This window comes from Podarcis raffonei, chromosome 5 (genome assembly GCF_027172205.1).
Source record: "Podarcis raffonei isolate rPodRaf1 chromosome 5, rPodRaf1.pri, whole genome shotgun sequence".
NCBI lineage: Eukaryota > Metazoa > Chordata > Lepidosauria > Squamata > Lacertidae > Podarcis > Podarcis raffonei.
Genome location: NC_070606.1, coordinates 59,989,345 through 60,014,707, shown reverse-complemented (window position 1 = coordinate 60,014,707; position 25,363 = coordinate 59,989,345). Strand labels below are relative to the sequence as shown.

The 25,363-nt window shown below is 45.8% G+C and overlaps 1 protein-coding gene across 2 annotated transcripts in view; it reads right to left on the bottom strand.

Moving 5' to 3' along the window:
* Positions 1–5,530: 5,530 nt before the first annotated feature.
* GOLGA7B (golgin A7 family member B) overlaps positions 5,531–25,363 on the bottom strand; it is a 33,285-nt gene continuing 13,452 nt past the window's right edge. The window contains exons 1-5 of one of the 2 annotated variants that reach the window (XM_053389514.1): positions 18,610–19,312; positions 13,078–13,203; positions 12,479–12,631; positions 10,013–10,114; positions 5,531–7,617 (exon numbers count right to left, since the gene is read on the bottom strand). In XM_053389514.1, coding sequence (XP_053245489.1) covers positions 7,510–7,617; positions 10,013–10,114; positions 12,479–12,631; positions 13,078–13,203; positions 18,610–18,621 — 501 coding nt within the window. In that variant the 5' untranslated portion in view covers positions 18,622–19,312 and the 3' untranslated portion in view covers positions 5,531–7,509. Of the gene's footprint in view, positions 7,618–10,012; positions 10,115–12,478; positions 12,632–13,077; positions 13,204–18,609; positions 19,313–25,363 lie in introns of those variants that run through there. The other variant, XM_053389513.1, reaches the window with a different exon arrangement.

Below are 25,363 nucleotides of genomic sequence, written 5' to 3'. Positions count from 1 at the left end.
TAGCTCTGAAGACCTATGGGGAGGGGGAATAAAAAGATTGAAGCTAAAGCCTCAAAGAATCAAGGACCATGGAGTTGGAAGGGACCCTGAGGGTTCAACTCCCTGCAATGCAGGAATATCTACCAAGGCATCCATGACAGATGACCACCCAACATCTGCTTAAAAACCTGCAAGGAAGGAGAGTCTATCACTTTCCGGAGAGTCCATTCCACCCATAAAGACAGAGTCCAGCAGAAACTCCTGGCTAAGTTAGCAGAACTATACACAACCCCTTTGAGGCACCTACCTGTGTTTGGTCACTTCCTTCAGATTCATACAAGCAATGCCACATGCCATTTTTTAACACAAGCACACTCCAATGAGCTGTTACTGAATGGCGCTCCTTATCCTAGACTCCAGCCTCTGGTGCATGTGGAACTGCTCCATCAGCCTGGTCCCCAGGTACATTGGTAGCTGCAGAAGAGCAGATCAGGCTATTGGGCTATCTAAATCAGGTTTGGTCTTTCTAGGAGATAGAAAAGGATGATGCCTTCTGTGGAAGTTGATGGGAAATAAGGAAATAAAGCTGATGTGGAAGATAGGTAAAAGAAGGCGATAGCAAGCGCAGCTCTCACTGACACAAGAGTCAATAAAACTAAAGAGTATCCATTTCCCAGAGGCAAAGGGTCTTGACCTTTCCGGCAGCTCATTTGTGTGATCTTCAGATGGATGGAAGAGATTCACAGGATGGATTCACACTTCCTTATACATCATTTGATAGTTCATCACTCACTGATATTACTTCATGGCTCTCAGATAAATGTGTGAAAAATATTGTGCCCAGGGTTATATTAGGTAGTTTGAATGTTCTGTCTGCTGTGGTTGATCTGTGATGACTGTTTCACCCGTGGAAGTCATCACTTGATGTTACATTCATCAAGGGATGAGTGGGCCTTTAATAGAACCACATTTTAAAAACACAACACAAAGTAGTTATCCATTCATACTGTTCTGAACACAAAAACAGCCCGTCATAGTTTATACAGTTGATATGGATTTACAGCATTTATTGTGCAGTGTTTATTGCTGTGTTGGTCCTACAGAAACAGAGGCACAGAATCAATAAGACCTTTTACTGGACCAACAACCAGTGTCATGATGAATCACTGATCAAACAATAAAGGCTATTGTTGCACCATATTCCAAGGATCATAGAATTGTAGAGTTGAAAGGGACCACAAGAGACATATAGTCCAATCACCTGCAATGCAGGAATCTTGTGCCCAACATGGGGTTTGAACCCACAACCCTGGGATCAAGAGTCTCTATTCTATTATGCCTTCTAATTGTTTGTGTAAACATGGTCCAACATGGTGGAAAAGAGATTCATCCATAGACTGGGCATTCAAAAGTAGAAATCTGTGGTTCTACATTATTGCTATTACTGTTATTTAAAATAATGTAAGGTTTTCCATGGAGACAATCCATGGTTATGGCAAGGACTTGGTGTACTGAATAAATAAATATTTTTAGTGCCAATGCCGAAATATGCAATCTATATAAATTATGCAAGTTGAGGGAATGTGTACACTTCTCTTATTTTGCATAATTCATTCTTCAATTATTTATATTTTGCATAATTTATTCTGCCTTTGCTAGTCATGGGAAGGGCAAAGAACACGGAAGACTAAACAGCTACCTTTCCAGGTCCTGAGATTTCAGCAGATATTGCCCACATTGCTTTTCAGCACACCTTCACAGCCAAAAGGGCTAGAAGCTTAATTTTTCAAAAACCACAAAAGCTGAGATTAACATGAAACTGTCAGAAAACAAGCCTATATCAGGAGTAACTGGCAGAACTCCCAGGCACCCGGCTTGCTTTCCTGTTGACCTCCCTGGCTGCATTCCCCAGCAAGATCCAGGCTGATCACGATAGGCGATTCTTCTCAGCGTGAGAAGAACACACACCCTCTTTCCTGCCCCCCCCCCCGGCAGGGGAAAGAGATAAACAGAAACGTATTTACATGCCTTTATTTCTGTCTTTGCAGCGTTACAAAAAACATGACTGCTCTCTTCAAGCTCCAGCAGTCGAGTCACAAACACTTCCTGTACTTCCTGTACAGGAACTTGAGGGTGCTATGATACAAACATGAATTTCAGAAGACCTGCAGGGCTTTGCAACCTCATGGTTAGAATATTTCAAGTAAAAAAAAAATTAATGAATTCACACATAGGTTTTCTCTGAATCGCTGCAATCCATGCCACAGTATTGGTCCCAGTCCCCATACCCCTGCATGCTACAGTTGGCCATGAATGAGCATCCCTATGCACACATTCTCTGTGGTCCGTGCTCCTAGATTTAATAATGCCAACTATCAGCTTTTGGGGGTGGAGGCAGAGCAAAGGGAAAGCTTGGATTAAGAATTCTGGCTCCCAGGCAAGTAGATCATTGGCCATGCTGATCACCTGTCAGGGAAGTCTGGCACAAACTTGATCAAGCAAGAGCCACCAGGGACTAGGGATGCTGGTGAAGATCTCGTGAGCCATACCAGGCTCAGAAATGAACTCTGGGGGCTCATAAAACCCACTTTAAATGAGAGGTGAGTGTTACAAGCCCCCAAACTCTTATCTGGCTTAGTTCACATGCTTTTCTGACATGTATTATCACACTGCTGTAAGTTCTGAATAACTGAGATCTTGGTGAAGGCACAGAGAGGCTGGGACCTAGCACAGCAGAAGATCCCTGATCTAGTGCCCTCAAGAAGTTGCACTATAACTCCCATCATTCCTGACCATTGGCCATGCTGGCTAGGGCTGATGGGAGTTGTAGTCCAGCAAGCAGTGGGCAGGGAAGGCCAGCCTACATAAGCCTCGACACCAAATGATCCATGGAAAGCAAGTGAGAGCAATGCCAGGTTCACACTCCCGATGGACTGCCACTCCCAGGCCACCTAACACCAACTAGCCTGTGGAAAAGAGACTTAAGGCAGTTGTTGGAATTCTATGTGGTTAAAGCTGCCCATTAAATCAGCATCATCTAGTATGAGGGAACCAGCATGAAAAGGTGTGCAGAAATGGTATGAGACTGTTTCAAACGACTATATCTAATAGTCAAGGAGGTAGGTGGGAGCAGATAAACAATAACTCACAAGGCGTCCGTGAAGTTAACTCTTTATTCAAAGAAACAAACAGCTCAGGAAGACAGGCCCAGTGAGCACAGCAACTCTTTCCAGCAGATCTTGCCCCATTGAGGCAGTTGCAAAGACTGAATGCTCCCACTTCCCTACAACTCCCTAAGTCTCTCTCCCATGCAACCTGAGACTTTGCCGTGTCTGTCTATGCTCCTTTTCATACCTCCATGGGTTCTGGGAGACCAGGAGGGAGGGAGAGACTCCCTGGCTTCCTTCAGCAGCCTGCCTGATCTCTGCCTCTTGGCTCCCCTCCTCTCCAGCCTCTGCCTCTGCCTGATTTCTGGACTGCTCTCTGCCACAGCCTCCTCCTGCTCACTAAAGCCTCTGACCCTTTCAGCTTCCGACGCCCCCTCCCTTCAGTCTGCTCCCCTTTCTCCCTCTGACCACTCATGGTCATCCCACCATCAGTCCCCTGGCTTTGAGCCTTCTTCCCCTGGGGGTTCCCTTGGGGATTCCCCAGCTGGTGCCTCCCACTACTCCTCTGCCTCCAGCCAGTCCATGATACTAATTTGAAACTGTGTTAGAGAGGATATGCAAACGTCATTCCAGCATATGTGGTAGACTTGTGAAAAAGTGTTGCAGTTTTGGACTGTGGTCTTTGCAGAAATTCCTGAAATGACTGGACAGTAAGTGATGAAATCTCCAGAATTAGTCCTGTAAAACTTTTTTTCCTCTTCAAAACAACAATGGGGATGGCCATTCCAAACCTCTAATTGGATAGATTCTCTCTGCTGCCTGGCAAGTTGTTGCTCAATGGACTGAAAGAGTGCCTCAGAGGCTAATTGGTATAAGATGGGCTGGCAAGTCACTTGGGTGGATAAATTAATGAATAATCTAAAGAAGTATAAAGATTCTTTTGCAGCAGATTGGCACTGTTCTATTGCTTATACAATGCAAAGTTGAAATGCAAAGAAATATCCCAGAAGTATACAAAATTTTCTGGCTGTTTTGAACATTGTGGGTTTGAATTTTGGTACTTCCTGATGGGCTATACTGACAGGTGAATGTTTTAAAATTTATTTTACTCCCCTATGTTATGAGGCAGGGATTGTTATGTACTGTTAAAATTGTGTTATTAATTTTTTTAAGTAATAAACATAAAAGGGGGAGGATAGAACACCAGGTGCCTGTTTCAGCGGCACAGTTGTTGCTTTAAAGTATATCCACCGCTGTCTGTGGATGAGCAGAATGGACTTCCACACAAGCTATGGGACTTCATCTTTCCTTCCTCCCCCTTGCTGCCCCTGCACACCCTCATAATCTACTCTGGACCATGCTGATCTTCTTTGTACATTCCAATTTTAGCATATGTGCTGCCGAAGTGAGTTTTATGTGAAGAATTTAAAGCATAGAATAATTATGATATGCAGCAGAATTGGAATTTTGAGGAAACCATGGAGGGGTGGATGGGAAGTCAAATGTGGATGATGGAGTATTAATTTGAAAATGTTGTACAATTACCTTTTATTTTTCAGAATATATATATATATATATATATATATATATATATATATACCAATCTACTCTGGAGGTGCATGGGGGGAAGGAAGCTGATGGAGGACAGTTTCTGGGGAGGTGAACAAATACTATTTTCTGAGTCCTCTGATTTGTTTTTTTTTTTGGGGAAATGTCTGAGGTCTTCTGACTGTTCACATTTTTTTTTAATTCACAGAAGTTATAGGATAATTCCCACATTAATCCAAACTAACTTTGGTTAACATGGTCATCTCTGTCAAGGGCAAAGCTCTGAGTGCTGGAAGGATACCGGGCCTTTTACACAAACCCAACCCTGTTTCTTTGCATAGGTCACATCAGTGAGACAATCTGCATGTGAAAACCTGTCTCTCTTGAAGCTCATTTGCTAGCTTTAGACTTAAAGCAATTGCCTGCAGACCTACCTGTGTATGAGTACCACCAAGCCAGGCAGCAGGTCAGCTGAACATCAGCTCCATTGATATCTTCAAACGAAACAGGTGAATCTGCATAGTGCATACGAAACCAGCAAAACCTCTGGTGCAATCATGATTCCAGCATCTGTTTTGTTTGTTTCAAGAGCAGTGTTAGCACCAGTTAAATGTTAAATGCATACTTCAACCACGCATCAGTGGCTCTAGAATCAAGCATATGAATAAAGGTCCAATTAAAGCAGAACAGGGTCCTAAAAGTGTAAGCCTACTGATAGTTCTTGATCATCCAGGCAATGCATACTATACTTTTATACTTTAATTCCATGGGAGCCATTGCTACTAATGGGTTATGCAGCCTTACGACAACAGCATGAGTGGCTGTGAATGAAATATACGTGCAGGAGCCAGGTCTATTATTTATTAAGAGAACGGATAGGAAGAAAGCAACACTGGTAGATTCTCACTTCTAGTTTATTGTCAGAAGTTTTCATGTAGAGTCAGAGGGATACAACTATGACCAGATCCATGAGTCCAATATATGGCATGGGGAGCAGCTTCTCAGGGCATCTGGTACAGGGGAAAACCCTCCCAGGGTCCCATTGGCTTAACCTCTATGCATTTGTGATGCCCTCTGCAGCTCTCCCATTTCCCTGCAGCACAGTCAGGGTCTGGTCACTCTCCAAACACATTCATCCCCACCATAAAAAAGGAGGAAATCCCATTCTGAAATCAAGAAGTCTGGAGCACTAACGAAGTAGTGGAGTGACTGCTGAGTTTGCCCAGGCCAAGCATCCAAAACAGCCTAGTGTCTACCCTCCAACAATCTCCCCCTCCACAGCTGGGTGCAAACAAAGTCTTATACTGAGTGACCCCCACGAGGACATCTAGCTGTGTGTGGGACGTGTGGTGTGTGAGAAGCTAGAAGCATTTTTGGAGCTGCTGTCCATTGCCAGAAGTGGTGGCAGGCTTCACCCATGGTTTGGACACCTGTTCATTGGGCAGCCCAGTCCACTGACCCAGTGGCTCAGTCGTCTCCCCCTTGCCTTCTCATCTCGTTTCACAGAATGGCACTGGGGACTCAGAGAAGAGGTACCGAAGCTCCAGAACTAAGAGGGTCTCAGACATACATATGTGGGGCCCAGGTAGCTATTTACAGGAAGGAGGGAGAGGGAACATGCAGCAAGGAGACAACTTGTGCATGCAAGTGATAAGGTGATGCTGCAAAACACCTGTGCACTAGGGAAGTGGGTCAAATATTGCAGGGTTCCATACCCACCTCGGAGTTTTCATCCTCCTTCCTCTTTCTTCTGTTTGCCAAATGTGGTGTAAGGGTGAAGGGAGGGGTGGAGCTTTGGTAGCCAGGGCTATATTAAATATTTACATACATAATCCCAAAGATGCTTATTGGACTGGGATGAGCTGAGGAATTGAGGAGCCAGAGGCCTCTCCACTAAAGCACCTCCAACATCTCCCATCTTCTGATGCTCTCCATGATCCCTGGTTGAACTGGAAAACCTGTTGCAGCTGGCCAGAGGTGGCAAGGTGCAGTCTTTCAACTTTGGAAGACTATATTGTTCTCAACAGGAAATGTGCTGCTATCCCACCAGAGGGGGACAGTGCTGCTGCCTTACCTCCTCCTGTGGCTCCATACAATGCCCCTGTCCCTCTGTTGCCTCAAAAGGATCCAGCGCATGAGGCATGTGCCCTAGTACAGAGTCCATCCTGGAATCTGTGAGAGGGCACGTCTCTGACAGTACCAGCACCCTGCAGGAGGGACGGGAGGGTGGGCAAAGCACTTGCAGGGGCCCCACCACAGCACTGTGGATGTTGGATGCTCAGACCATGCCTAAAGTGCCAGGAGAATGGCATGCACAGCAGCAAGCAAAAGACAGGAACTAGGATGGGGGGTCAGTGCCAATGCAGGAGGGGAGGGGACAGTGGTGCTCAGGGAAAGGCTTGTCACAGGGTCCCAAAATCACCAGTTCCCACACCCCACCCCACCTCACCTCACCATGCTGGGCTGATCTTTACTGGTCATTTGACCTTGAGCAAGAGGGTGCATTCGGACGGGGTATTTGTGTACCTGCAGCTTGTGAGGACAGGACTTGGACAATGACACATTTGGACATCCCGGGGAGGGGGTGGGCAGGAGTGTCCCCAGGAGCCCGCAGGAAGTGTCAATTCAGGTTATCCAGGTTTTGAACCATGGGGAGACTGGGCTCGTTTGGGGCTGAGGCCAAGCATCCTCTTTAGAAGGACTTTGCCCCCCGCTGGTTGTCACAAGCCCCTCCCCAGGGGTGTCACAACCCTCCTTGCCGGCACCCCAACCCCCCTGGGGCTGCTCAGAAGCGGGTGCTCTGGTAGCGCAGTCTGCGGATCTCGGAGACACCGTCGTCCCGGCAGTACAAATCCCTGCCGGGACTCTGTGCCAGTCACCGGCCCCCGGCTCCCCCACCCCCGCCACCAGCACTGCTGTTGCTGCTGCTGGAGCTGCCAGAGCTGGAACTGCTACAACGATCCTCATAGATGGAGATCTCGATCTGTGGGCAAGAGGATAAGGAGGACACAGGGAAGAAGGAGAGGTAGTAGCCTTGTGCACCCCTGTTCAGCAGCCACAAATGCACATAGAGCTTGACAGTGCTGTAGGGCAGGGTGGGGAACCTCCAGCCCAGGGGCCAACTGCGTCCCTCCAGATCTCTCCATCCAGCCTTTAGGAAACTCCCTAGGCCAGGCCCCTCCTGGGACAATCTTGCTGTATGCCCACCTTGAGTTCTTCTGTGTGTATATAAACCTCTGATTTATGCTGGAAGAGTCCCATCCGATCTTTCACCCAGCTTTGCCCCTGGCATCACCCACCACTAGCAAGTAGCCCTTGGGAGGTTCCCCATGAGGAAACGAGGCCTCAGACTGAAGAAGTTTCCTCACCCCTCTTGTAAGACATCAGCTGATCTGGTAAGAGCAAGTTCCTGACTGTTCCAACCTCAGACAGTTTGGCATGTGCAGCTGAAATATGAAATGACAGCGCACCTTTCAGGCAGTTGCTCTCTCTCAAAGACATGTTGTTGTGCTTCCACAAGTCAACTATGCACTGAATAAAAATATGCCTCATCTGTTTTTCTCTGACATCAGGTGCCTTCTTCTACAGAAGGGGTTGGCATCCTGTGTTGTTGGAGCTTCTGCTCACTTCCGCTTATCCCTCACCTAGAAAGAACAGGTTCCAGAGGTTTTCTGTTTGCCCCACCTCTTTTCCCAGGAAAACCCGCTCTTTACTGCTGAATTGGAGCAAGTGTCAGTACATGTAAAACCCAATCGATATTTGCTCTGATTCAGTGGTAAAGAGCTGCATTACCCCAGGGAAAGTGGCATGACAAGCAGAAATGTGGACGAGCCCTTCATCTGTGGCTTCCATCCCATAATTCCAGACTATTGGCCAACCATGTTGGTTGGCGCTGATGGGAGCTGGAACCTAAGAACATCTGTGGGGTGGCAGGTTTTCCATTCCTGCTGTATGATATCACACAGAAGATGAAAGAAGGTTGCTCCATAGTCATAGTTTCATATCTGTCTACTTCCACTCCTTAACCACCACTTATCTAAGCCGAATAGTTGAAAGCGTGCAATGCTTTATTAACTTTGGAGTAAGTATTACTGAACTAAGTGAAACTTATGTTTGAGAAAGTAAGCAGGCACATGATAAGACAGTTAATCTTTCCTTACACAAAAAGTAGTCGTTGCCCCATGAATGTATTGCATGGTTACTCTTGCAGGGACAGCCCTAAAGTTATATGCTACTGCCTTCCATTATGAGATGTTCTTCGTAACTAAAAATTTGCACCTGAGTTTGCTTTTACCTCTTCCCTCCCAAATCTCTCATTTTGTGCTGTGTCCCCTAGATTGTGAGCCCGAGGGCAGGGACTGTTTTATTTCTGGTCTTTGCAAGCCTTTTTCATCTGAAGAGCAATGTTTTAAAGCTCTAAACAAACACATCCCAAGCACATCCTTTATAATCCCTACGGTGTTTTGCTTGTGTTTTTGAAAGCTAAAATACATTTTGCTGACGAGTTCAGGAAACTGTGAGTCCTGGCAGCACTAGGGCAGCAGGAATGCTTGGTGGGTTGGAGGAAACACATGGGCCTTTCAGTACCCACTTCTTCTTGGCCACCACATCCCTTCAAGGGAGCAGAGCCAGAAGCCGCAATAGCTGGACACAACCTCTGGTGAAGGAGCTTGCCTCCACAAAGACCAAAAACCTCTGGCTGCTAAGCATAGGCCTGGTAGCCCCTTTGGGAGCAAGGGTCGTTTCCTGTGGCACTGTGGTGAACCTGGGGAGGCAGCAACACCAGCAAAGGGAATTGGGGGGTTACTTTAGACATCACTGTCCCTACACTGTGCCTCAAACCAGCTGATCCCATCTGCTGAGAGCAGCAGAAAAGTGAGCAGCAGTTAGGAAGGGTCATAGCTCAGTGGTACTGAGCAAGATGGGACAATGTTCTGACTCCATATAAGACAGTTTCCTATGTTCCTAAAAACTTCAGCCTTATATTGCCCCATTTCCCCAAACTCTTGTCAAGGGAGCAGAGTCACACAATGTGATTGTTCGAAATATCACTGATAGCACTTGGGACTCCAGATTTGTTGATGTGGAGTAATATCATCTGCCTGTAGATCTGATTTTAGTTTTGTGAACTGCTTTGAGAGCCACTGTGGTTAGAAAGCAGTAAACAAACACTGTAAAATAAGTAAGTAGACTAAGTAGTACGATCCTGCAACTTATTTTTTGAGCTTGAATGCTGAATTTGGAACAGAGAATCTCAGCTGGGACACAGGAAATGGGTGTGTGTGTGTTGGTGAGAGTCAGCCACATGGGTAAGAAGAGCGATCTATATGGTGACCATATCTTCCCCTTTCCCCTTTGGTGCTAACCAGGAAGGATACAACTCGCATGCCCCGTTCCACTGGGTCTGTCAGCAACAGCCCTCGAGGAGCATAGATTTTCTCATTCTGCTCTTGGATGTACTTGGAGATCTTCTTCAGAACCTGGTGAGATAATTGGACAAGCATTCAGCAACTATTTGGCGAAGATGTAGCCCCAGAGAATGAGACACAAAATATAGGGAAGATGATCCATTTACTGGGATCCTCTGAAGTTCTTGGATTCACCTACTTCAAGAAGGAAAAGGTGTTTCATGAAACCGCAACAGATGAAACACCTCAATAACAGAAGCTAGTGTTGACCTAGATATCCCATTCCCAGTTTCAGTAATCTCTGATTGATAACCATCAATCTTTGAAAGTTTCCCAAGACAAGTCACTCTATTGCCTAACTGTGCTCCTACACAAAGCATGTTGCCCTACTATCTGCCTGAGAACATTTTTTGTAAGTGAAACCAAAAGAATTATTTTAGCCTCTCTTCTACGCTATTTATGTGCCCCTGTGAATGACTGCATCACATCTTGAATGTATGGGAGCCCAATCTAAATTAGCTGAAGACCTCACAGAAAGGTAGAGCTACATTCAGATGAAATGTATAAAACCCGAAGGGAGAGCTGTTAAGTGTACCAGAATGCTCTGTTATTTTGAATATTTTCCCAACCCTGGAAAATAGTGAGTTGTCAAGTCTGACATTTTGAGCAAAACCTGTGACAAAGAAAGCATTCCCTACAGCTTGAAACAGGCTGTCAGTTTAAATCATGTACCTTTCCCTTTTAATCCTGCTCATTATTCCCTCTGTTTCTTATGTTTCATACATCAGTACCACTGCTTATGAAGCTAAGACAGCTATGGGCAAGAGGGAAGTATCAACAGGCTTCAGGAAACTCTAACTTTTGCAGAAGTATAAAGAATCTTTAGGGGGGAAATTATGGGGGACCTCAAAAAGAACATGTTCAGTGGCCATGGAATACTATTGCAGCATGTGGGTGGAGGGAGGAAAACTGATTGGGTGGAAAATGTAATGGAGTATCCTGGGGAGGGTACTGAACAGACTGTCACTATATCGCAGGAAGAATTTAATTGCATACCAGAAATTTTGGTTGTCACATTTTAAGTGCTGTGGCACAACAAATCTACTTTTAAAAAAGTTCCAGACTTTTTGCAGGAAGGAAAGTGATGAGGAAGTTCACTAAAAAGTGTGTGATGATGGTCAGTTGACAGGAAGTCATATAACCTCTCCACAAACAATTCAGGAGGAATGCTCAATAAAGAGAAGAGAAGATACTGTAAAATTGCCCTGAAAACTTTGTGCTAGTAAACAGGTCATCTGGAGGAGCCCAAGAACATTCCACACTGCAACATTTTGCTGCAGGTCTCCCTGGTTCTATTCTACCAGAGCTCTTTACTAGGCAAGGATATTTAAGGTCCTGCCTACCTGCTGTTAGAGATAAGCAAATTGCAGACGCAACCAGGAGGTGGGGGGGGGGACTCTAAAGAACAAAACCAAAGAATGAGGATGTGTCCACACTGGGCTTCTCTCTCCACTCTTGAAACTCTAGGTGTTCATTACGTGCAAGTAATCCTTCAGTCCATATGCATGAGCCAAGTGTTCACTGGATTCCTGCCATCAGCTTATCATAAAAACTCTGCCAGTGCGACCTCATTGTCTACATGATCCTGCGTTGTTTGGATTCAGGATTCAGATCACATACTATCAAAATTAAGTAAATAAACGCAAGTATAGAAATAAAAACATCAGCTTGGCATTCTAATTTCTGGGTGCTTCAGCACCATATGCACTGATGCATAGTGTCAGTTTGCTATAGCTTTGCTACAATAGTTGTGATCACAACATTTCTGGATGGTAACCCTTTGTATCCTATTTAGTTCAGTCCTAACCCCAATGATGTGGTGCTGTGGGTTAAACCACAGAGCCTAGGACTTGCTGATCAGAAGGTCGGCAGTTCGAATCCCCGCAACGGAGTGAGCTCCTGTTGCTTGGTACCTGCTCCTGCCAACCTAGCAGTTCAAAAGCACGTCAAAGTACAAGTAGATAAACAGGTACCGCTCCGGTGAGAAGGTAAACGGCATTTCCGTGCGCTGCTCTGGTTCGCCAGAAGTGGCTTAGTCATACTGGCCACATGACCCGGAAACTGTACACCAGCTCCCTCAGCCAATAAAGCGAGATGAGCGCCCCCAACCCCAGAGTCGGTCATGACTGGACCTAATGGTCAGGGGTCCCTTTACCTTTACCTTTAACCCCAATGATTCACAAATTGAGATTATTGGCACAAGAAGAGGTTGGACAGGATATTGTTAAATATGGGAGAAACAAGGCATCTACATCTTATGAACGTGGATAATCAGGTGGTTCATTTAACTTACACACTCCATATTGACCAATCAATATTATATAACAACAACGTCAATTGTTATATCACAATACAATGCATGTTGTGGCTCCAAACCTTCTCATAGCGGGTCTCCATGCAGAGGAAGATGAAGTAGGCTGTGGCACAGGCCAGGCACCCCTCCAGGTAGGAGCTGCCCCCTATTTTCTCAGCCTCCGCATAGAAGTTGTTGAGGGTCTTCACAGTTTCTTCAAAAAGTTGCCTCTCAATCTTTGGTGAGGAGAAAAAAAGAGAAAGAATGCCATAAGATGTGTGCACAAGAGGCCATTCCATTGTTTATGTCACCCATCCTTCACCCAGTGCAAAATAATAGATGCTATCAGAGAAGGGAGCATTGAAACAAGAGCAGGTGTACGGTGGAATGGAAATGTGTGTGTTCAGATCTTTGAGCAAGACGGTCTGCTATGCATTTCGTATATGATCACAACAGCTAACAGGTTAGAATAAATCATAAAAGGAAATGAGGCATACCCCAGGTGTTTAAGAAGACAGGAAACCACTCTGTGCAGCTTAAGATTTCTAGAGCATCTGAAACATCATTGGTGCACTAACACCTTGCTCTCACTGGCATCCAGACTACAATGCCTTCGTCTGACATAAGGATTTGTCACCTACTTCACCAGTCAGCATGAACCCTGTGAGAAAACTGGCTGTACCCGGCTGTCCAGCTCTGGAGGGAATTTGGTCTGGAACTGGCAGATGGTCCCATCACTGTAGTCCCGCTGAACAAAGACCTTGGTGGCCAGGGAAGCACTCCGCCGTAGTTCTTGGAGATTGTGGACCTGGAAGAGCAGAGGCAGGTGGTTACAACAGGCAAAGGTGCCTTCTAGAACAGTGGGGGAAGCTCACAGCATACCCTGATGCCATGCATCTAAGGCAGGAATTTGTGGCCCTCCAAATATTGCTGGATTACAACTCTCTTTATCCATTGTTCATGCTAGCAGGGGTTGGTGGAAGATGGAGCCCAACACCACCTGGAGGGCTGCAGGTTCTTCACCCCTGCTCTAAAGAGTCCCTGAATCTACATGGACTTGGATACAAATATTTTTTTTTATAAGTTATGATTATGGGTTGTAGTCAATGCTGCTCTTCTCATGCAACTGATTTCTGCTTGTGCAATGGAAACATCTCCCCTTCAGCCATCTCCACAAACACTCTGGAGTAGATTTTGAGGGTGCAGGGGGAGAGGAAAGGAAGGTGAGTTACTTTGCACAAATGGAACATGGCTTGCACAGGTTTGGATGCCACCCATTGTTTTTTTGATGATGTGCCACTCCTCATTGAGAGCACCATCTCAGAAGAGGCATTCCCTCCCTCCTTGTGTGAGCAAGAAGCAAGAATGACTCTTCTAAGATGGTGTCTGACACTTGCTTGCATTTAAAAAACAGTTGTTTTGATCTGCTACTTAATTGAAGGGCATCTCTTTAGTTGACCAGAAGGCCATTCAACAGCTGTTTAACCAATTCAGCATTGCAATCCTACCCAAAACTGATTGAAAATACGGTATGTTCTATGGGACTATAGTTCACAACACTGGTAAGCCCTGCTGCAGTGGATTATAACACAGTTCCTTATCTCTTCAGCATCACCTTAGAATACTGGTAAGGATTTTAGATTTGGAAATGCAGTTTGAAGGTTAGACACGGAGTAAATTCATACATCCATATTCATTAGCTAGTAACTTAGATGTATAAAACAGTCATCGTAGATCAAACATCATGAAGCTTTTATATCACAACAGATAGTGATTTCCGACTGAGGCAGTGCACACTATTGGCTGAGAACTGTGCAACATCCATGTGTGAATCAGCCCTCCTATTGCATTTTATGGGCTATCCCTATATACAAGCAACATGTGCCTGCTGCTGTTGGAGCAAGAGGACTATCAATGGAACTTGGCAAGATGCTTTGTAGTAAGAAATGAAGCAGGTTCCCAAGACCATCAATGACTGGAAAACCTGAAACTCTGGGGTTATATATCTTACAAAGAGTGGAGCTGGCAGGAACATATAGAAAAGATCACAGGATGACCTCAATTGAAGGGACACACCTAACAAAGCAAGAACAAGTTCTTCCAGAATAAACCACAGAGGTTTTTTTGCTCCCCAAACACTCTTTCTTCCCCTGGTTGCCAGCCAACTCTGAGACTGGATTGAGCCGAATGTACAGACTCATCCCACCTCCAGTTTGAATCCCAGCCAGCCAAAGACACAGATAAAAAGTAAGAGCAGCAGATCATGCATGGTAAAAAGGTAAGAGCCTCAAGCTGATATGGAGTCTAGCCTTTGCATCTGTCTCCTTATTTAACGTAGGATCAAGAACTACAACCCCAAAGCAAGATCCTCCATAAACACTGCAGACATCTGTCACATAACTTTAGGGAGTAAAAGTGTGTATCCTTCCTGAGGCTAACCCATTATAAACATTTTTGTTAAACACTCTGAGTTGTTCCAGCCGCCCCTAGATTTGTGACTATATGAATATAACTTCATAAACTGCCAGCTTGTAGCTGAATATCCCTTGGCAATTCTAATGGGCGTTTCCTTTCTGGTCCTATTTCATCCAGAAGGGGTGGGGTGGGGTGTACACACACACACACACACACACACACACACACAACTGAGCAGTGTGCCTCAATGACTGGAGCATTAGACTCAGTGTGGGTAATCCTGGGTTCACGACCCATTTCTGCCCGACCATATTGTGTCACAGTAATAATTAAACTGCATAAGACGCATGAAACAATGCATTGAGTCACTTGTTCCTTACAATTATGCTCAGCATCTTCGTCTTTGTCATGCCATATTACTTTTTGTGTTCTCTTGACACTTTCATTTCCTAAACCCAGATTATCTAAGCCTTTAAAACCTCATGCAGTTTCCTTCTTTATGAAGTATCCAAACAGTTCTGAAAAATTACTGGTATAACCAGACACTTTTCTTTATTCTTTCAAAGTGTCCTGGTTCCATGTGGAGTAAGGTCCACTGTGTTTGACCCATGCAATGATGTATCGTATATGTGAGTGTGAACTAAACTGTGGGTAACCAAAATAAATTTTAAAAAATCCTATTAGAATCATAGAATCATAGAGTTGGAAGAGACCACAAGGGCCATCGAGTCCAACCCCCTGCCAAGCAGGAATATTAATTCTGTATTTCCAGCTATACTTATAATTTGTTCTGCAGCAGAACTAAATTGCTTTTGAAGGAGATTACCTTTTCTCCAGAAGCTTCCCAAGCCCTGCATCTCAAAGACACAGTTAATCAGACAGAGAGGGATAAATAAGCAAGCTTAAAGAAATGGAGATGTACAAAATTTGTGTCAGAAGAAAATAAGCTTGGCACTACCTATATTTTTCTGCATTGTACTGCATTATTTTTCCATCTTTTTGAAACACACACACACACCAATTCTGTAAAAGCCCATTCTCTATGTATTGCTTTAATACCATTAAGGTTTCTCCTGTGTTATAGAGCAGAGGACATGGATAAAACCAGAGGATTTTCAATAACCAAATTATATCTGCAAGAATTGAAATCACAAAAACAATTTGGAAGAATAACTTAAAGCTATGAAAGAGTTATGAATGCATGGAATATCTGTTACTTGATAAAGTTAATACATGTTGTTTGATTCAGTATGGGAATAGGATTAACACAATTAGAAGCTACACGGAAAATTGGAACTATTTAATAACCTTCTGGAAAAATCAATTTCACAAAAATATTTTGATGGAAACACGTCATTTTTGAGGGTTTGATAGTGTGAGGATAAAATACATAGTTAGGTATGGAACACCTTGTTGTTATTGAGGTGTACGTCTGTATCTTGATTTTCCAGGTTGTATGACTCATTGGTTTACCAATTATTTATAATGGAATATGCTGAATGAGGATGTGACAAGTCAATAAGGTATTAACAGAACAAGAAAGTGCACTTTTGGCAAAAACTATTTTAAAAAACCAACTATCTAGCTGTTATGTGCTCTCAAAAAAAACTTATTAAAATTTACTCAGCTTGAGTTGAAGCATAGCAGGTTCAAAACATTAAAACCAACACTGAAAGATGTAGAATGGAGTAACAGAAAGAAAACAGAAATTAACTGCAGCAGTATATGCCAACTTACAGCTCGCAAAATCCTGAATAGGATTGCTGCGAGTCTGAGCTGTGTGATGGATAATCCAAGAGGTGGCAGCAGATTTTGTGTCTCAAGCTATTCCTCTCCTATTTGTGACGAATCCCTGAGTGATTAAGAATCGATATAGAACTGCACACCTCTTAGCTCCAGGGTCCATTCCACTGCCTTTAGTTTCTAATGAGCTTTGTGGAATTGGACTTAACTGTCAGGGGTCCTTTACCTTTTTAAACTTCTGTAGCTGGCCAGTATATATAATCCAGAAATCCTTTCAGCCCAGTTTCAAACCTTCCAAGAGGCATTTCAGATCCCCTGGGAAGCAAGTGTAGGATAATCTGTCATCCTGCCTGTTCACCGTCTGATGCTGGCTTTATTTAGGGGCATGATGAAATCTTATATTTCTTCCCAGTTTGCAAGTAGCCCCCACCCTGTCTGGCAGGGAGAGCACACCTTTCCTTCCTATTAGACATCTCCTTACAAGACTTCAAAAAAAGGCATGCCTCAGGTTCTGACCTCATTAAATTTCCCACATGCTCTGTTATATTGGATCTCGGGTGCTCCATATTAATAAATCATCCTAGATGTTGAGAAAGTCAGCAGTTGTTTTCTACCTGGATTTCGGAACACCCCTCGTTTTTTTCAAGAGGGTTTGGGCTCAAGTCAAGGGTTATTTAATCTGAGCATGTGCAAGATGGGAGTCAACCGAGGTCTTAACCTCAGCAACAAAGGCTGCGATGCTGAAGATCTGCTGCTGGGATAAAAATTATTGACTTTCCTAGCAGGAAGGGGAAGTGGTCTACTCTACAGGGGAAGGGTTCAGGGCGCACTGTGTGCTCAGATGCTTTGGCCTTTTACAGGGATGCCTTGCTGTGGCGTTAGTAGCAGGCTGCAACCCCCCCCTCCCCGCGCGCGCGCCGCACCACCCGTATTTAGAAACTGCCGCCTTTCCCCTAGTAACAACCTTTCGGTAGTTCCCATTCCGGCTCAGACCATTTTCGCCTGCTCGCTGCTGCATCTTGCCTCGGTAGCAGCACAACAACGACTGTAAACAAGACCTTGTTTTGTGGCGCGGGAGGGGGAAGGTGAAGAGCATAGGTTGTGGCGAACAGCCCTAAGGGATGGATTTGAGGTGTCAGATGAAGGAGCTGACTTTGGAGAGCTCCTGGCTATAGGACACCTGGAGAGATAGCGCTGCTGGATCCCCGTTCCCCCACCTTTCTGCTCTGCTCTGAACCCCACATAGGAGCCTAGGAAGCTGCCTTATGCTGTGCCACATAATTGGTCCATCTTAGCTCAGTATTGCCCACACTGGCTGGCAGTGGCTCTCCAGGATTTCAGGCAGGGGTCTCTCTCTCTCAGTCCTACCTGGAGGTCCCAGGGCTCTAACATTAAGTCCTTCCTCACGGAGCAATGGGGTAGGGGTGGCTGCCGATTATTCAAGCTGGTAAATGGGACCCACACTTAAATCGGAGAGTCATATGCCACAGGTGGTCTCATCCTCCATCACCAGAGCCACATGCCAAGGACAGCCTGGGGAAGCATCAGGGGTGCTGCTGTCCTCGCCCTGTGGCTTCCTTTTGTCGTCGTCCTGCCCCTTGCCTGACGCTGGCAGGTACTGCCATGAGACTCCCTGCGCTGCACCCAGAGAAACACACTGCCTCAGCCACTGAGCATAGCGAGGTCTCATTCTCTATTAGCAATGCCCTGCCTTGTTTAGTGACCCAGGATTGCGGAGCAGGGGAAGCGCCACTCTGGGGAGGGAGCCATGACGTGCCAACCACCCTAGCCCCAGACACACGCCGGAGGCTCTCGGCGCTGCCTTTCTTTAACCCGCGCTGAAGTCGGAGGCACAAGGGACTTCTGGGGCCTGCAGAACAAACCCAGGGGATGCGGTGCCGGAGCAGCCAGTCTCGGTGAGGGTCGCCTGGTCTGGCGATCTCCTACCGCACCGGGCAGAAACTAGGCAGGCAAAGCAGGAGGAGATGCTTTCCGGCGGCTGCCATGATTCGACAGAGCTTCCTCCTGTGTTTCGTGCTTTCCCCGCGCTGCTCACCTCGGTTGCCATGTTGTGCTGCCAGCGTGGTTGCTCCACGCTGCTCGGGAGCCCGGGAGTCCGAAGCCGAGGCTAGAGCAGGTTGGTGACGAAGGCTCCTCCTTTCTCAGGAAGCCGACCTAAGGGCGACGTCCCTGTTGCCGCAGGCGGAGGAAGCGCTCGGCTCCCCGGAGCTTGTTGCCACCGGCAGGGCTGGGGCGGCGTCCGCGGCGGGGAAGCGCTGTGGGCAACGGGCGCGGAGAGTTCTGCGCTGTCCTTGGTGCTGGAATCGGAGGCGCAGGAGTCGGGGGCAAAGCGCCCCGCCTAGCGCTGTCCGCGGTGCTGACGACCCGCTCCCCCAGCGCGATCCCCTCCTCAACCGCTGCTTCGCTCGCCCCCAGCCTCAACGCTCAGGCTTCCTCAGTGAATGGCATCTCCACCACAAGGGGAGGGGGCGGGCTGCCTTCGTGGGAGCCGCATCCCCCCAGGGCGTCCCCACGCTGGAGCGGCGGGCTCCGGCACTGACTCGCGGGAGGGACGGCGAGAGGCGGAGCTGTGCAGAGCAAGGAAAAGAGCAACCGGGCTCGTGCTCGTTTCCTGCTTGTCCTCCGAGAGCCGGCGTGCGGGCTACTTGGGGCACGTGCCATCCCAGCCTCAAAGCGGGAGATAGCGCATAGCTTCAGGTCCCGGTGTTGCTGGCGGGTGTTGCCTCCGCTTCCAGGGCAGTTCTCTTTGATGGGGAACGCTTGGCCCCAGCTGCCACATACCCACCCCTCACATACCAAGCCTAACGGAGACCTGGTATATGGTGTGGGACTGACTAATTGGCCGCACTAATGGGCACTTAGGGCACAGCGACAGAAGGGCCTCCTTCAGAATAGCCCTCCCTGGGGTGGCGTGTCTGCACTATACTTGATCCTCCATGTTTACTGTCTAGAGCTGGCCAGGGAGTGTTCATCTTCGGAGGGAAATGTGGATAAAAGCATTTTATGATTTCTGAATGTTTATTTGGAATTAAAGATAATGGGGTTTTCTCCCTGTTCCAGGGAATGATATTCCCCAAACAGGACTGAAAGATACCAATAAACCATAATTTTTCATAAAATTAAATATATTTGTATCCCCTCTCCTGAGTTCACAATTGAGCAACTTTAGATGCAGTGCCCTTAGTTAATAGTTCAAACTCAAGCCTGCATCTCTGGGCCTTGCTATCTCCTTAAACTTGCAACTTGAGAGATTTTCTGTACCTTACCTTTGACCATTTGATTAAAATAATAATCACAGTTCCTGGTGTGGCTTCTTCCACCCTTGGTTGGATTTTCCCTTTTACAGTACTTTTAAAGGTACAGGAAGTTTCCTGGCCCCTGGAAGTAATAGCCCTGTTCTCATATCACTCCTTGACCCACACCCCTCTAATCTCCAAAGCATCTTTGCCTGTCCTCACCCTTTCTCTTAACCGCACAAGGTCCCTTATCCTGTTTTATGGGGTTTGCCTGCTCTGCTTTCTTCTTAGTGCAACTTCCAGGTGACCACCAGTCACTGTTGTCTCAACTCCCATCAGCCCTAGCAAGCATGGCCATTAGCCAGGGATGATGGGAGTTGTAGTTGAGCAACATCTAGAGGAGCCAAATGTTCTCCACACCTGCTTGAGGCCATATGGGAGCTTTGTTCATAATACCTTTCTCACTGATTAATCCTTTTCTCAATTCACTGTCTCTTCTGCTGGTCCTTTCTTTAGGGCAAAGGTGGTGAACCTGGCCCCTTCAGATGTTGTTCAGCTCAAAGTGCCATCAGCACCATTAGCAACCCAGGAATTATTGGTATTGTAATCCAATAACATCTGGAGGGCCTCCTTGCATTAGGATTTTGCCTTATTTCCTTATCCTTCCCTTTGGTTTCTCAGTTCATGCCCACTCTACTCTGCGTCAGGATCTGCTCTTTGTCTTCTTTACCTCCTGGGGCCTCTTGCTATTCAGCTGCTCCTTCAAATGTACTCTGAATTATGGAGTTCAGTGCTAAGGAAAAGGCTGGATTCTGCAATCTCTATGAAGTATGCACATTTATTATTTTCATGTCTTTGCTTAGTTTGCAGAATTTATTCAGCAGACATAAAGAAGGGGCAACGAGCTATATAGGGTACTGAAGACTTCATGGAATATAAACAACATGGGTATAATTTCTTCTGCCTTATGTGAATCTTCCCCCACCCAAGCTGAGCTCTCTAGCCCCTCGTAGAAATTGGCCTGCTTATGAACCTTTTACTGTTGTGTGTTCTGTCTTGAAAATTGTGACTGTTTCTGAATGTTCCAAAACTTCACATCAGCAACATAAGGGAAACAGAGATACATGCAGATAGCAGGAATAGTTTAGCTGTGCATGTTTCTGCGATATATATGTGCTACCTTTAAGAAAAAAAGGAAAGAAGGAAGGAAAATAAATGCTTAGGTCTAAAAATATAGTGTCATTATGTGCTACTTCAGAGAGACTTCAGATATGCATACTTATACCCAGACACACACATATAAATATCAGCTGCAAGCCTAATTCAACCCTGTATACACCTGCAGAAGAACCACACCCAACTCTCAAGCCAGGATACTTGCTTCTTCTGCCTCACCCTGAAGACAAACCTGTCATTCTGGCCCTCCTCCATTCTTCCCATCTCTTCCCAATTCATACAGCCCAGGACCCTGTCAGATGCATTGTGCAAAGGCACAAGAAAAATTTCTCAGAGGATCTTGTTGTTCAGGCAAATTAAAGGAGCAATATGGATTGCTGAGAAGCTTCTCAACCCTGCAGTTGAACACTTCATCAGCAGAATGGAGGCTTGAGAGCCAGTGGTAATCCAGCTGTTTGCTGGCATGAGCAGAAATGCTGCATCGACCTGAGCAGATGCTGGGCATGCCTGGCCCAAAGCCAACGATGATGCCTAGTGCTTGGAACCTGTAATTATCTGCAGAGGAGTTCTGCTCTGGAAATGTTTTAGTATCTCTCATTGCCATTCTGTGCAGCGCTCCCCAAAGTGCAGCCTAAAATTTCATTTACGGATCTTCAGACATGGTGTGTCTCCCCCCCCCCCCCGAAAACTGAAGATTTGGAAAGGAAACTCAGGCTGCACATTGGAGATCACTGCACAGAATCACATCAACAAGAAAGGCTGAAAGATTAGCTACAGCTCAACAAGAGGAGCAAAACTTCTGGAAGATTGAACAAAGTCTGGGCTCATTAGACCTATGCAGGCAATTGGCACAGTCTGCAGTATGGGGAAAACAGAGTGGGAGGGTGGCTGAAGAGAGATACACAGCTAGGGTGCTTTGAATCCAGTATAAGGAATTGTGTTTGGGAAGGAAAGCAAGTTGGGAAACTGTCTTAGGTCAAGGCAGTGCCTTATACTCATAAGTCAATAATTGAAAGACCTGGCAGACTGGGTTAAGCACATCTGTGCTCACTCTAGGGAAATGATGGTGAGATCTCTGGCAGTATTATTTATTATGATTAGGCAGTATGGCTTCAAAAGGATTCCGTTCTCTAGCTCTTGGAGACGCCACATTTTCTGTTTATGTAATACTAGCAAGAGTATTTGCTGCTTGCATACAAGATAGAAGGTGGATGATGTCATTCAGAGTAAAATGACAAATAGCATGCATTTACGGATGGAAGACATGTTACCGTGTGATATGCACCATGTGCTTTTTATGGCATATCATAGATAGACCTCACGTGTGCTTTAAACATATGATGTATACACAGCCTCAGTCTGTAGGCATGTGTAATATCTATAGAATGCTTCTAGGAAGAGGTGAGGGAACCCTGAAGAACTCGGGGCACTCCATTATGTCCTGGGTTGGGATTGAATCTCCTTGCATCTCAGATCACTGGGAGGACCTAAGGCAAGCCAATGGGATTTTTCCATGGCGTTCTAAAAATAAGTTTCCCTGCAGGACCTGAGCTGCCTTTGGGAAGGAAGCACGCCTCGCAAATCACTCATGGTACTCAGTGGAGAGAGGAATCTGCCAACATCGGTGCTTTATGGCAAAGAGTAATTGTGCCTGCTGCCTAATGGACTCAAGCCAGTCCTTTTAGGTCAGGATTGCTGCAGTCAGACATGCTGTGTCTCGCTATGGAAGGGGACTGGCTGTCAGCAAATTGCATTGAATTTCATGGAGGAATCTTGCATTGTCCTCAGTTCAAAGGGTACAAAGACACAGCCGTCAGTGGAACTACAGTGATTGGGGAGGGGGGGAATAAGGGGAATGAGCAACAAGGGGCATCTTCATCCTATATTTCTCTGTTTACTCATGCATGCAGAACATGCTGGTATAACTGTTTTTTTCCAAAGGAGGAAGAGCTGGCATGTGCCTGAAGTCTGCAGGGTGGCTCCCTTTCACTATTAGTGCTACTAATTAATCAGATGACAAACTGCAGCAGAAGCTTTAGTCGATTAATCTACCAAGAAAATTGACTGAAGCTCATAATTCTGCCTGCTACTGATACAGCCACTATCAGCCCTATTTAGTTTGCATTTGGTATGAGTGGCCTGGCTTCTACCTCAATTGGAAAAGCAATGGGAGGCAATGCTGACCTAGCTACTTCTCTGCACTGAATTTTTTAAAATGTACTAATGGAAATAATACAGCAGGGAAAATAATAACAGAGGTTGTAGGCCTGGAGATGCATGCAGCTAGCCTGGGACTGCTTCTCTTATGGGTCAGAGCAGTCCAAAAGCTGACTTTAGAACCTGCAGTTGGCAGAATAAAAGCAGTTTGTTCAGTCCAGATTAGAGAGCCGGTGGCAAGGACTCTGATGTATTGGCACGAGCATCCTGAAATGCATTATCATTTAGCTAAGGTCCCTTGCAGATGACCTGTTTCTTGAGCATTCATGCTGCCTTGTTTGCACAAGTTTGCAAGAACAGGACTATTCTGAATTGTTTGTGGGGAAGTTATGTGATAGTTGTGTCAAGCAAGTATTATTCCACACTTTCTGGGGCATTTCCCCATCACTCTCATTGTCACAAAAACCAGCTTTGGGAAGGAGGAAGCAGGTTTGTGGTGCAAAAGATGGACTCACTGGTTTGTGATTGAATCCCACCCCAAAACAGCAGAAGTCTGGAAGAGCCCTAAGACAAGTGGCAAACCAACAACAAACACAGACATTTTTCTGCTCCTTACAGAGGCTAGATAGAAGCTTGGAGCCAGCTGATACTATCTGTGTTTCAATCATAGTATTATATGCACTACCAAGGAAGTCCATTGCAAAAAAAACTTTATCTGTCCAGAAAATGCCAACTTCTCAACATGACCACACACATGTATGTGGCATCAATTTGATGGGGATCAGTCGCCCTTGATGGAGAAAAGCCAGGAAAAGAAGCAATAATAACAACCAACACCACCCAGATGCCTAGAATCACAAGAGAACTAGTCCGATAGGAAAGAAATGTTCTGAATCTAAAAATAAACCCTCCATGAAATGTTTTTAAACTGTGTCATCTTCTCTAACTGGGTAGGTGGGGAATATGCCTGCACACCACAGGGATCCTAGTCAGTGATATTCAGCTTTGGGATGTGATTAGCTTTTATTTTCTCTACGAGTCATTTGACTTCTTTATTCATTTTATTTTACTGACATTCGCTCTAGGGACTGATGATTGTATGCAATGTTTCATATTAAGATACTTACTTTGTTTCAGAGAATGCCAAGCTTCTCCCTTCCAGCATGGCATGGCAGCCATCGCCTACTGCAATCACCCACGGATGCATCAGACAGAACCTGGTTGTTGCCTTCAAAATTAGTGAAATCAGGTGATGCAGTAAAGATGCAGTCCAGTGAGGTTGTGTGTCACAAAATCAGATGCTGCCTTCTGGCAAGTGCCAGAATATCAGGGCAAACAAAAGGCAGTAGGAATTGCCTTGTCCACAAGTGTTAAATGTTCTCTTTTCAGCAGGACTATCTGCTATCCTCACTCCATTCATTGCATGGGCAAATTGGACACTGCACCACCAACCTCAGTCTACCGTCAACCAACTCTCTATCTGCCTACTTTCTTATTTACAACTGGTTAGGAAGTGGGTTTGCCTTTCATTTAGATCTGGTTCCACCTATTGTTGGGTCTGCCTCTCTTCTGCCTCACCAATCCCAATGGGCATCAACCATCACCGCACTGAGACAGATTGACACAGAATTTACATACTAGATTGGGGTTCCCATTCAAAACCTCCTGATGCTCCCTTTCAAGGGTGCCAACTCGAATAAAATACAGTGGTACCTTGGGTTACAGACGCTTCAGGTTACAGACTCCACTAACCCAGAAATAGTACCTCGGGTTAAGAACATTGCTTCAGGGTGAGAACAGAAATCGGGCGGCGGCGGCGTAGCAGCCCATTAGCTAAAGTGGTGCTTCAGGTTAAGAACAATTTCAGGTTAAGAACGGACCTCCAGAACAAATTACAGTGGTACCTCGGGTTAAGTACTTAATTCGTTCCAGAGGTCCATTCTTAACCTGAAACTGTTCTTAACCTGAAGCACCACTTTAGCTAATGGGGCCTCCCGCTGCCACCGTGCTACCGGAGCACGTTTTCTGTTCTCATCCTGAAGCAAAGTTCTTAACCCAAGGTACTATTTCTGGGTTAGCAGAGTCTGTAACCTGAAGCGTATGTCACCTGAAGTGTATGTAACCCAAGGTACCACTGTAAGTTCTTAACCCGAGGTACCACTGTATTGGAGGGGACAGGTAAGCCCTGTCCCATATCATCGATCACAAAGATGCAGCGCG